Here is a 12,982-nt window from a genome sequence, read left to right as displayed (position 1 = left end):
ATCTTTAGTTGCAGCATGCGGGCCCTTAGGTGCGGCATGGGGGATCTAGTACCCTGACCAGGGATTGAACCCAGGCCCCCTGCATTGGGAGCATGGAGTCTTACCCACTGGACCACCAGGGAAGCCCCTCTCCTTTCTTTTAAACTCATCCATGTCATTTTAAATGACTGCATCACATTCCATCAACTAGATATGCCATCACTACTCTGTGGGACAAAGAAGAGACTATCTGGATTTGTGATTGCTCAGGAAATCCAGGACAGATGCCCACCACTTTTGCCATTTCTGCACCTTACAATCTTGAGCTCTAACTGTAGTCATTTTCCTGTATTCTAACCCCATGTCCCCTCCCTACACTAGCTTCTGGGATGCTGGCTGGCCGGGAAGCTCCTCCAGCCACAAGTGCAGGAAGAAAGATGACTTCCTTGCAGCCTTGGGTAGGTGAGGAAAGAAGGTACGACTACCACCTGGAGAGCCAAGTATGAACAGATTTCAGCTGGAAAAGGACTGTTTGTGGCCCCAACACTGAACATTAGTGAGGGACGGGACAGGGGTGGCGGGGTGAGGACAGGGAGAAACACATGAAGACAACTTCATTCTCCATGACTATAGAGACCTCTGCTCAGCAACATCCAGAGAAAGCTGCCTTATTAGCAGACAGGACTAAAGTCCAAACTAAATCTGCCCCACAGAGGGGACCATGTCATCTCTACAAACAGGGAGCATGTCTTCACCAGGACTTCCCACTCAAGCAAAAGACTCAACCATTACCTAGCAGTCCCTAACCTTTGAAAGACTCTTTGAAAGAACAAGGCACACACAGCTACCCACTTGGCCAAGTAACAAGATCTGCATTCAGAGGATGTTCCTCTGAATCTCTTCAGCATGGGCAATGGTCTCTTAGGTCCCTCCAAGGGTGACTATCACTTCTGGAAATCACTAGAAGTTACCTGGAAACTGGTTTAAAACAAAAAAAAAAAAACCCAAAAACGATGGTGGTCACGCTTGGGACACCATTTGGTATTCAAAAATGAGGATATGAAAAATGTCTCAAAAACAATTTTCTCACTTGGCTGAAAAGCTGGCTCTGATGGAAACTTCTAGAGGTCATTTACCACATTATTTTGAGCAGTGGGGACATCAATGGAGCATGTGTGTAGCCTCCTGAAGAGACAACTCTGAAAGGAGCAACAATCACTTGGATGTGGGCATTCTGGCACATTTGCTTCAGCCAGTTACGTCTTACAGGTGTGTTCCCCACTTACAAGTCTGACAGGGCAGACACTGATTTGTCCTCAACTCCCCAGACTCCTGACAGGTCTTACTCAAGAACAGTGCCCTCCCCCAGAGAAGAGAAGAAGAAGAGCCTGTGCCCCTGAGCTGAGCAGCTGTGAAGGTGGTTCAGTTCCCAGCAGCATGCCCTCAGGCACATGAGTCACACAGATGCCGGCAGAGGCGACAAAAAACTGCACACACTAGGGGAAGGCAGACTCTTAGTGTCATTCAATAAAATCTATTACCTTAAAAGCCTGTTTGCCAGGTTTCTGTGCTATCGTGAATCCCAAAGTACAGTGGGATGATTTGAACAAAGACTTCTCTTTCCTTGACTTGGGCTACATGAATGCTGATTATTTTGCTGGAGGGATGTGGGCTGAAGTTCAAAACAGTGAGCTAAAGTTTTAACTCAATTGCCTCCCCTCTGAAAAGAACAAAAGAAGTCAGAACCACACAAAAATCAGTCTGGAGAAGCGCAGGAGGAAAGGGACCTTCATTCTACTCTGAACTTCCTCAAGGATGTGTCAGGTGAACCTGGGCAGGAAGTCATTTTCTCTGTCTCTCAATTTACCCGTCTACAAAAGGAGCTGCTTCTGCTTCCTACATTTCCAGGAGCAAATGCATATAACACTGTCAGACGTAGTAAGAGGGAGAAGTTATAAATTCAGAAGCCACTCCTTTCTGCTGGGTCTGAATTTAGGTGAGTTTGGTTAATGGGCTCCTCAGCTGCCTCTCAGTCAACATCAGGAACTGGAGCAGACTGAAGCGGCGGCACAGCAAGACCCTATTGCTGTTGCAACAGGTAGGTCACCAGGCCAAGTATCACCAACCCTTAGGGATGGGTACACAAGGTCAAGCAAGCCCAGGGACCAGGCTATATTTGTCCAGTACCTGCTGTGTCAGGCACTTTGCCTGCATTATCTCACTTACCCTTGCAAAGCCAGTTTTACCTTCTCCATTTTGTCAAAGAGGAAACTGAGGCTCAGAGAGATTAATGACTTGCCCAAGAGAGAAGCTGGACTCCAAAACCTAGGCTTCGCCACAGAGATACCATCCCACGGCAAGTCCCAAGGTCTGGCAGAAACAGGCTTTTGCTCTTCTCAACCCCAAGAGCAGCCCCCAAACCAAGAAGATCCTGGGGTGGTGGAAAGACCATGAGCCCAGAATAACGGGATCTCAACAAAGCTCTGCAGCTTACTGACTCTCCAAGAGTCACGTCACTATTCTGGGCCTCAATTTCCATTTTTGCAAAATGAGGTGAAAAGAACTCTCGTCTCACAAGGTTATGGTTATGTAGACTGAAATGACACTTTGAAAACCACGAAGCACGGCACTCAACGAAAAGCACTGTTTGTCCCTGTTACCAGTGGAGACTCCAGCATTTAAATCTCAGGTATACTTTATTTTTATTTCTAAGGCACTTCTCTCCAGAAAGCTGAAGGTACCAGACCATTAACTTCTGAACAGCAATCATTTCCTATAAACAGCCCTATAAACACCTTCGCTGGGGCTTCTTTAATGTGTAATGGCCCTGTGGCTGGGGGGTTGGCCTCCCTTTCTTTCTCCAGGAGAAAGATAATGTCAAGAGTCTTCAAGGCTATGATGGGAGGTTAGGAAGCTATGAGAAATCAGCAATCTCTTACGAAGAAGATATCATTAGATGACATCTGTGTCCCATTAATTCCTAGAAAAATAGGCACCCCGGGCTTCCCTGGTGGCACAGTGGTTGAGAATCTGCCTGCTAATGCAGGGGACACGGGTTCGAGCCCTGGTCTGGGAAGATCCCACATGCCGCGGAGCAACTAGGCCCGTGAGCCACAACTACTGAGCCTGCGCGTCTGGAGCCTGTGCTCCGCAACAAGAGAGGCCGCGATAGTGAGAGGCCCGCGCACCGCGATGAAGAGTGGCCCCCGCTTGCCACAACTAGAGAAAGCCCTCGCACAGAAACAAAGACCCAGCACAGCCAAAAAAAAGAGCCAAGCATTTGAAGCCCTTTTTGAAAAAAAAGAAAAATAGGCACCCAAATTCATGCTGTATCCTCAAGGACTCTACATGGAGAACTCAGCTGAGATTACTGGGTGCGTGAGAACAGGCACACTCACAAACAACCAGCACAACCAGCATTTTTTAAGGCGCTCACACCCACTACCCTAAGGGCTTTGGGGAGAGCAATACACAATGAAAAGCAGGAATAAAACAAAGTTCTTGTCCCAAACAGGCAGACACCTCCACACCCCCTCTTCCCAGAGAAAGAGACACACAGACGGACCACCAACGCTCCCTGTACACACTCCCAACACCCCGGGGGAGGCTGTCTGACAGGGGTTTTCATTCAGCGACTGTGGCCTCATTACTCAGCTAAGGCCTTCTGCATTCCTTCCCCTTCACCCCCAGCTCCTCTCTTGAAGCTCCTCTCACAAGCTCCCATTCCTCCCCCGACTCCACACCACCTCGGGGGCTGGAAACCAGCCCAAACGGCAGCCCTCACCCAGCACAACAACCCAGCGAGCTTCGAGGGCTCCTCTCTCCCACCTTCAAACCCAAGCACTGTCCTGAACTTGGCCTGAGTCCCGCTCTGCCGTATGAGCCTGGTCCAGTCTCTTCTGCTGTCCAGGCTCTATGTCTCTGTCTATGCCGAGGGAGAACCAGACTTTGACCTCTATTGTCCTCTTCACCTCTGTTCTGCTGTTTCAGAGATGCTACAATTCTAACCCCGGCCTTTGGCAAGCCCTTTTCTAGCATATCCGCTCCTCCTGGATTACCAGGCAGCCACTTTACACATTAGAAAATAGCCTTTTCTAATGGAGATCTGGGTACTTCCAAGACCAGGAGGAGGTAAAAGAAGAGGACAAGGAGGGCAGTCACAGGAAGACAAAATCACTGTGCAAGCAGCAGCTTCCTTTCCACACACAGCAAAGCCACCACTGCAGCATCTTCCTCAGCACAGACAGCCGGAGACGTGCTTGCTGTGTGGCAACGACTACATCCCCAGCACCAATGCCCTTCGAAACATCAACATCAAAAGCCAAGCCAACACCCAGATGTCTGAATGAACTAAGGACACCATCATCACCTCTTCCCTTACCTGTGACTGTCAACAACACCGTCTCTTAGACCAGGAATGAAAACTGAACAGTCAAGTTTCTGCATCTGCTTGCCAGGTGTTCCCATTTTTCCTCATTTTTCTGCTGCCATGGTAACCAAAAGCAACAGGCAAAGCTAGCCCAAGACTGCCAGTCTGGAAAGACAAGGTGCTGGCTATATCAGCCGCAGACAGCAACACATCAGCCTCACAGCCCAGGGCTCAGCAGGTGAGCTACAGGACAGACTCCTTCTCCGAGCTCAGAGTTGTAGTGCACCCCCTCTGCCAACCTGGGCTCTTAATCTCTCACTTCGAGCTTTCACCAACTTGAAACTGCAGGAAGAACGGGAGACAGCCATCTCTAGCAGCAGGAAATACCCCACCCCCAGGCATAATCAGCATATGCCTTGGAGAGTCTTGCCCTGCAACCTGCAGCGTGAACCCCCAAAGAGGTCAAAGGTCAGGAAGGTAAGTCTAACCTTCAGCAAGATAGTATCTTTTAAAGTCTTATCCTCCAAACACCACTCATGAAATTCTAGGCAATTCCAACTGTGGTTTTTCTCTAAGCAGTCCAATGAGAAAATGAAGGGCTGCTCAGACCTCAATGGAAGGAACAAGCTAAACTTCCTAGGTTGCCCAGAAAGACAGGCCAGGCAAGGGTCCTCTCCCCTAGTTAGGAAACTCCAAGGTGATCCTGGGGGCCTAACAGCTGGCTTCTGAGCAGAGCAGGCTTCTGAACTTCCAGAGCGCATACTCTCTCAACTAGGCCCCACCTCGTCATCAAATGTTTAACAGAGCCTGGGGATCAGTGTACACAGCCTGCTGTCAGTCAGCTGCCAGCCTCCCGGCTCCGGAATGCTTCTCTCCTCTTCCCCAAGAGCTGCAGAGGCGTCTGTCAGCGGCTTCCTGGGCATCCCAGCACTGAGGAGTAAATGCTCCTGCGCACAGCACCAACCACAAAAACCAAAGCCTGGGAGTTCTCTGTGCCAAGGCTTCTGCCTTTATGAGGGCCCCTGGGTGTGGCCCTTTAAGCCACAAGCTCCCAATTCAAGAAAGTCACTGAGAATCAGGAAAGAGGCCTTCAGAAGAAGAAACCAAATGATCCAATCACTGTAACTGAAGCCCTGTAAAAAGGCTTGAGGATGTTTTCTGAAGAAGAGACTACCGAGGGAGCTGGCACCTTTCAAGCAAGCGTGAAGTTATTAGATCACATTTCATTACTGCAAATACAATTACAATTAAAACTTCTAAGGAGCAGTAGCCTACTTAGTCAACACATTAACGCTTAAGTACAGCTAAGGAAGGGGAATGTCTCCTGAAGACCACTGAAATGAGAGGCAGTAGGTGTAGTAGTTAGAGGCATAGCATCTGAGGCCAGACTACCTGGTTTCAAATCCTAACTCTGCCACTTATTAGCTGTGTGACTTCTGGCAAGACTCAACCTCTCTGTGCCTCAGTAGCCATGATAATAACATTATCTTCCTCAAAGGACTGTTGTGGAAATTAATATATGGAAAGCACTTAGAAAAGTACCTGATAATAAATCATAAGGACTCTAAGTATTAGCTATACAAATAATAATAATATCAATATTATTATTAGTGGAAAAAGCCAACTCTTATTCTAAGAAGTAGACTACTTCATTTAATGTTAAAGATGAAATTCTAGATCTTGAAACAAGGGATGATAGAAAATCTCCTTCCTAGAAAATTAGAGACTGAGCTGAAATTTGCCTGTCTTTTACTTTTACTCATTGATCTGATGCCTGCCTTTGGCAGCCACGTGATAAACATACCCCACTTCCACCTGCCAGCCCTTCTTGAAGACTTACAGTACATCCTCCTTCATCTTCTCTCCTACAGACTAAACATGATCGGCCATAGGACAGGGTTTCCAGACCCCTTTTCATAAGGGGATTCCCCTCCTCAGGGATATTTCAATTGCTCAACATCCCTCTTGAAATTTAGTACCCAGATCAGAGCGTCTGGGGCTTGGCATGTCCTTGGGGCTCCATAAACTCAGAATGAATTAATGAAGTAGCCCACAAACACCATGGTATACCAGAACTATTCTCCCCCTTTCTCTACACATTATATTTTTATTAATGCAGCCTGGGCTTATATCAGCTCTTCCAAGAGGGATTTCCACATGCCTGTTGGCTTGGGTATGCAGGGGTCTCCCCTGGGGGTCAAGGCTGCAGGACCTGTTGACTGATACCCACCTGCCTTGGGGGTTCTGACAAAGAACTCAGTAGCATAACAGAAAAGGTGAAATGAAAAAACAAATGCTAGTCATGCAACAAAAGATGCTCGTCGGGCTTCCCTGGTGGCGCAGTGGTTGAGAGTCCGCCTGCCGATGCAGGGGACACGGGTTCGTGCCCCGGTCCGGGAAGAGCCATGGCCGCTGAGCCATGGCCGCTGAGCCTGCGCGTCCGGAGCCTGTGCTCCGCAACGGGAGAGGCCACAGCAGTGAGAGGCCCGCGTACCGCAAAAAAAAAAAAAAAAAAAAAAAAAGATGCTCATCAGCGACAGTCTCAAAAGGTCCTGCTTCCCTTAATAAATCTGCACTGTGGGTTATTAAGCATAGTCATTAGTGCTGACCAACAAATATTTCTGATTCCCTTCCCAGATGCCTGGTAGAAAAGCACTTCCCTGACCCCTTGGAGTTAGCAGTGGTCATGTGACTCGCTTTAGCCAATGAGATGTGAGTGAAAGAGCCAGTGCACAATTCACCAAGTTTCCCTTTTCTGGCCTTTGGCAATCATGGAAGCACAGAGATGCAGGTCCTTCAGTAAAGGTGACAGAGCTGAACCCCTCAGGGGGACCTATGATGGACACATGGGGCAAAAGTGAGAACCTTAATTGTTCTAAGTCACTGAGATTTTATTTTTCATTGTTATTACCAGAGCAGGCCCTAGACTATCCTGACTGAACCTGTATTACTGAAACAGAAACTGGAACATTCAGAGTTTATGTCCTCTAGATCCACCAGATCATAGCTTTCACATTATTTCTCTTCTCCATGCTTCTAATCAGTAAGATGGGAAACAATCTTTTGGTGGGCATGCACCTGGTACACCAAACAGCTGAGGTGAGCCCCACCTGCCAGCTGTGCGGGAGATGGGTTATCTGTTCACATCAGTAATGCTCTAAAGGAAGTCACCATGGAGAATGTTTTTTTTCTTCTCACAGGATAAGGAATCCCAAGATTATCTGACTAAAATCCATCTGAGATTGCCACTGCAGCCCAAAGAATGATGGGTTATCTGGAGGAGACTTAAGGATAAATAGAAGAATCTGGGAGTAATTCAGAAGGGATGGGAACAGCAGGTTGTTTAAATCAGTGGTTCTCAAACTCTTACCAGAATCAGAATCACCTAAAGGCTTGTTAAAACACAGTTTATGGGGGTCCTACCTCCAGAATCTCTGATTCAGTAGATCTGGGGTGGGGCTTGAGAATTGCATCCCTAACAAGTTCCCAGGGGATGCTGGTTCAGAGACCACACTTTGAGAATCACCGCTCTAGAAGTGGTGAAACCGAGGCAGAGGCTCTGGCGAGAAGAGTCAATGTGACCGTAACAGACCTTTGGAGAAGGAAAAGAAAAAAGCCAGTTTTCCTTTTTCTACCCAACACATTAATCTGAGAGCTGATATAAAGACACAAACGGGAGCTTCCCTGGTGGTGCAGTGGTTGAGAATCCGCCTGCCGATGCAGGGGACGCGGGTTCGTGCCCCGGTCCGGGAAGATCCCACATGCCGCGGAGCAGCTAGGCCCGTGAGCCATGGCTGTTGAGCCTGCGCGTCCGGGGCCTGTGCTCCGCAACGGGTGAGACCACAACACTGAGAGGCCCACATACCTCAAAAAAAAAAAAAAAAAAGACAGAAACGGTCACCTCAGCCATTTTTTTTCTCACCACATAATACACTACACAACAAAATTAAGCTCCTCTAAGGGAACAAAGTGGAAATCATATTCCTTAGCACAGTTTTTAAAAAATGGTTCCTGGGAAGGCAAATAACGCCTCACTCACCCTCCAGAGCTCCCCCAGGATTTACCTGGAGGAAAAGCCAAGTCTATTTCAGGAGGAAGAAATTTGGATAATTGGCTGCAACCTCCCTCTCCAACCTTATCTCTCCTTCACAAACCTCCATTACATGTCAGTCTTCTTCTGGAAGACTGCCTATCTCCACTTTATTGAGTTGTTTTTCTGGGGTTTTATCTTGCTCCTTCATCTGGTACATGGTCCTCTGCCTTTTCATTTTGTCTGTCTTTCTGTGAATGTGGTTCTCGGTCCACAGGCTGCAGGATTGTAGTTCTTCCTGCTTCCACTGTCTGCCCTCTGGTGGATGTATAGGGTAATGCCTTATTTCTGCTAGTGTTGGAGGGTCTCCTGCAGAGGCGGGAGGCAGCTGTGGCTCACGGTGGGGACAAGGACACTGGCAGCAGAAGTTCTGGGAAGTGGCATGTCAGTCTTCTTGCCAAGGCTGGTCACACTTCCCTCAGCTGTGAATGACCCTCACACTCGTGCACACTTATCTTCTCTTATCTAAATCTTCCCCCTTCCTCCAGTTTAGGGCCAGACACTTCAAGAAAGTCTTCCCTCTCTTTCCTCCCCATCACAGCCAATCAATCACCAAGTCCTGTCAATTTTACCTCCCAAGTATCTCCAGAATCCACTTGGTGCTCTTCGTTTTTCATTCTAACTCAACAGGTATAGATCCCCCATGCTCTCCCCTCTCCGTCTTTGCACAAGTTGTTCAACCTTAACTGGACAGGTCTCAATTTAAACAACATCCTTTCCCAGCATGGAGAGGCCTTCCACAATCCCTGAGCCAGGTTAGAACCCTCTTTTATCAACTCCCATTGAACCCTATATTCCCTCTATCCTGAACATTTATCACATTTGTGATATCTTGTTTAATTATCTTCCCTACTCAACCATAAGCTCTTCACAGACAGGACCACATTTGTCTTGTTTGCTGCTATAACTGCAGAGTCTGGCATAGCCCCTGACACATGTAGGCACTGACTAAGTATTCAATGAATAAGTGCAGCAATCACCACATCAGTTCATAGGAATCATCCCTTTCTCTCAATGCCTAAAGCACATTCTGTCTGCTTCAAGGAACGTCTGACCATATAGTTGTACCCATCATCTGAAATGAGCAAGCACCCCTTATGACATTCAGGAAACGGGATCTAGAGGGAAAAAGTGACCCTTGAAAAGAAGGAATATCTTTTCCTTGGAAACTGGATGGAATTGAGATTAGCTGCAGAGATATTTTGGTAGGATAAAGAGGCTACCTTCTCAGAAGTGGTCAAGGGATAAAGTCTTCTGAAAAAGGATGTATGTGACAGAGGTGTTTAGTGATGGAAAGTGTGCATTTCTCCAGAAGCTCTTATTAAAGTTGGTAACTTCTCAAGCTAAATGTTCTGATGGATTCTACATCCAGACCTTTAATAATGACAGGCGCCTGTGTCTCCTGGATGCCTAAGGAGGGGGGCTGAACTCAATAACCTCCCAAGAGCTTCTAACCTTCAGGATTCTATAAACAAACTCATTCCAACCTGGAATTCGGAGAATCCACATTCTGGCTTTGTCTTTACACAGCAGGTCTTTTTCAATGTAGGAGATAAGACAATCTTTACCTTGCATCCCCTCTTTCTCTAATAGTATTAATGTTTTCAAAGTCAAACACCCCCAACCCCCCACAAGCCCCACAGTCTGGCTGTCATGTCCTGTGGGCCAGGAGCACCAAAATAACTGAGCAAACAGCTTCTGACTAGGGCAAGGGTTAAACCTGACCAAAAAGAGATCAGGCTGGGATGACATCCTGGCTTTTCTACTTCTAGCCAGGCAACTTTGGGCAAGTGACGTGACTTCTTTGGGTCTTAGTATCTTCGTCTCTAAGATGGTGATGATGGTCTACCTCTCAGAATTATTGTATTAAATGAGATATGCATATAAAATCCCCAGCACAGAGTAAACATGCAAGGAATGTCAGTATGATCACAATTACAGATTTCTAGATTTAAAAGTTCTGTTGGATAATGATTCTAAGTTGAAAACACTATTGAGATGAAATAATATGTTCGGAATTTGCTTCAAAATAATCCAGGGGTGAGGGGGAGGGTACAGATAAAATAAAATCAGCCATGTTTGGAAACTGTTGAAGATGGGTAATGAATATATCGGATTTATTACTGTATCTCTCTACTTTTGTATATGTTTGAAATTTTCCATGTTAGTTTAAAAGTTTAAGTACTGAGAGAGGGAAATGTTGTAAAAATATAAATACTGATAACTTAAGATTATATTTGAACATATCTAGGTGATTGAACAGAAGAAAAGTGATTTGAAGGGGGGAAAAAAATCCTTGGGAATTCCCTGGTGGTCCAGTGGTTAGGATTCTGCATTTTCACTGCCGAGGGATTGGGTTCAATCCCTGGTCAGGGAACTAAGATCCCACAAGCTGTGTATCGCGGCCAAAAATATATATATACACATATACACACACACACACACACACACACACACACACACACATTATACATATATATGTATGTGTGTGTATATTTTTTTAAAGAAAAAAAAGAAAAATGCTTAAAGCCAATGTCTCTATTAGTTTCTCAGACAGAATTGTTTTCTTCGAACAGAACTGTCTCAAATGATCAGAAGGGAACACAGACACTTGCACACATTTCTCTGCCTTCATTTTTGGCAGAACACCTCCCCAAACTGTATGCGTGGGCTGTACATGCATTTTTAAGCAGACAAGCCCTGGGTGGTACAACCTACCTCTGAGCACCCCAGAGGCCCTGGTGAAATGGGACTGAGGGGCAAGACGGTGCCCGTGTTAGGAAAAGCAAGCAGAAAGGACTCAAAATGTTCAGGGACAATGGGTGCCACCAGCCCTCCTCTCTTCTAAGCCCTGGCTTTGGGCTCTTATATGAGGCCTCCTCAGGAGGTTGGTTCAGCTGGACCTGAGGCTGTATTTAAGGTACTCTCACAACAGGTGAGTGGGTCCTCTCAGAGCACAGCTAGTGTGTTAGGTGATGCTTGAGGGGAAAGGGATCATTCGGGGAAAGGGAGCTATGAAGAGGCTCTGACAATAACCATCACAGCACATCCCCATATCATCTCCCCGCTTCCACATCTACCCACTGAAAGAAGTCTAGAGATTGACAAACAAAATTCTCGAGTTTCACCTTGAATGAAACAATCCATGCCAAGCCCCTATGTCTGAGAGAGAAAATAGTCCAACAAGCTTTGTTTTAAGCAAATGCCTTTAAGCTCCCAAGCTCTGCCTGGAAAAGGAGAATATACAAATGTACTTACTCTTCTTGAAGAATAAATTCGCTATTTTCTGGAGAAAACTGCCCACTCACAGGATGCCTGAAGGCTGTGGTCTGCTGGTTATGGCTAAAGAGAAAGAGAGATAATGAATGAGAAGTCCTGTGAATGGAAAGGCTCACAGACACAACAATAGGTCATTAATGTCTGAGGATCCCTGGTCAACACAGACTCCTCCCAGGGTAAGACCACTCCAGAACCCAGCTGCACTGAAAAACCAAAAACTTCCAGCTCAGGCGCCAAAGCCCACCTAAGATGTGGGGATTTCAATTCTAGGCAAGTCTTGCCTCCAAGACAGCACTGTATCTTAGAGAGACAGTCCATGAAGGGCTAACTCCAACAAACTGACTCGCTCAGCGAAAGTTACTTTAAGATGGCACGAGCTGAAAACAAGAATGAAGGAAAGCAGATGGCACTTTCAACAGCTTCCGAAACCCATGAACCAGGGAAAGAATCCTAAGAATTAACATCCACCCAGAAAAATCTATCTTCTTAAAATTCTTCTCCCTACTACAAAATGTCTTCACTTCAGTGATGGGATATAAATGTATGGGCATGTCTCTGCAACGTGACCTGTACAATTTCAACACTGTGGAGTTTCTATCACCCTTTTGAAGTGAGAAGGGATCAGCTTCCACGCCGAGTTGACAGACACAACCAAAGTGTGTAGGTGTTTTGTGTATTCATAAAGGCTGCCTGGTTCTTTGAAAGGAAGGAGGAGTTGGCTCTAGAGGCTGCTGCTCTGATCCACGAATAAACTAACCTAACCTCCTTTTTCTATTCTTTAAAGAATATGATTTGTGTTAAAATGTTTTTCTCAACCGCGAAATCATACTTATTTTAGAAATTTTAGAAAATATAGAAAGAAAAAAGGTCACCCATGATCTCACCACCTAGAGATATACCTGGGTATCTTCTCCTTCCTAGCTTTCTTTTTTTTTTATCATTTTATTTAAAAAAATATGATTTTACTATATTTAGAAATCTGTATCCTTCTTTTTTTACATCCAATTAACACAGACAATTTCCTATGTCATTAAGATGTCTTCATTTGAAATAGGTGAATAATAAATAGTCTTATCATATAGATGTAAAATTTTTTTCATATAACTGTTCAAAGAATGTTTACTGGCCATCTGTGTGCCAGGTACTGCCTGAGGTGCTAGAGATACAGAGCGAACAAAAAAGTCCTTACCCCGCAGTGCTTACATTCTAGAAAGATTTACATTCTTCTAATGCTGGACATTTTAGGTGCTTCCCCTACCCCACCC

The 12,982-nt window shown here is 46.0% G+C and overlaps 1 protein-coding gene across 9 annotated transcripts in view; it reads right to left on the bottom strand.

Moving 5' to 3' along the window:
• Positions 1–12,982, bottom strand: part of PLEKHA7 (pleckstrin homology domain containing A7) — a 214,534-nt gene that overhangs the window by 75,393 nt on the left and 126,159 nt on the right. For all 9 annotated transcript variants that reach the window (XM_081240244.1, XM_081240245.1, XM_081240247.1 and 6 more), the window contains one exon: positions 11,697–11,780. In XM_081240244.1, the coding sequence (XP_081096370.1) occupies positions 11,697–11,780 (84 nt within the window). The remainder of the gene's footprint in view (positions 1–11,696; positions 11,781–12,982) is intronic.

The sequence above is a fragment of the Mesoplodon bidens genome, assembly GCF_964165515.1.
Source record: "Mesoplodon bidens genome assembly, chromosome: 7".
Taxonomy (NCBI): domain Eukaryota; kingdom Metazoa; phylum Chordata; class Mammalia; order Artiodactyla; family Ziphiidae; genus Mesoplodon; species Mesoplodon bidens.
The sequence above is the reverse complement of the archived record's forward strand: the minus strand, read 5'-3'. Positions and strand labels throughout refer to the sequence as shown.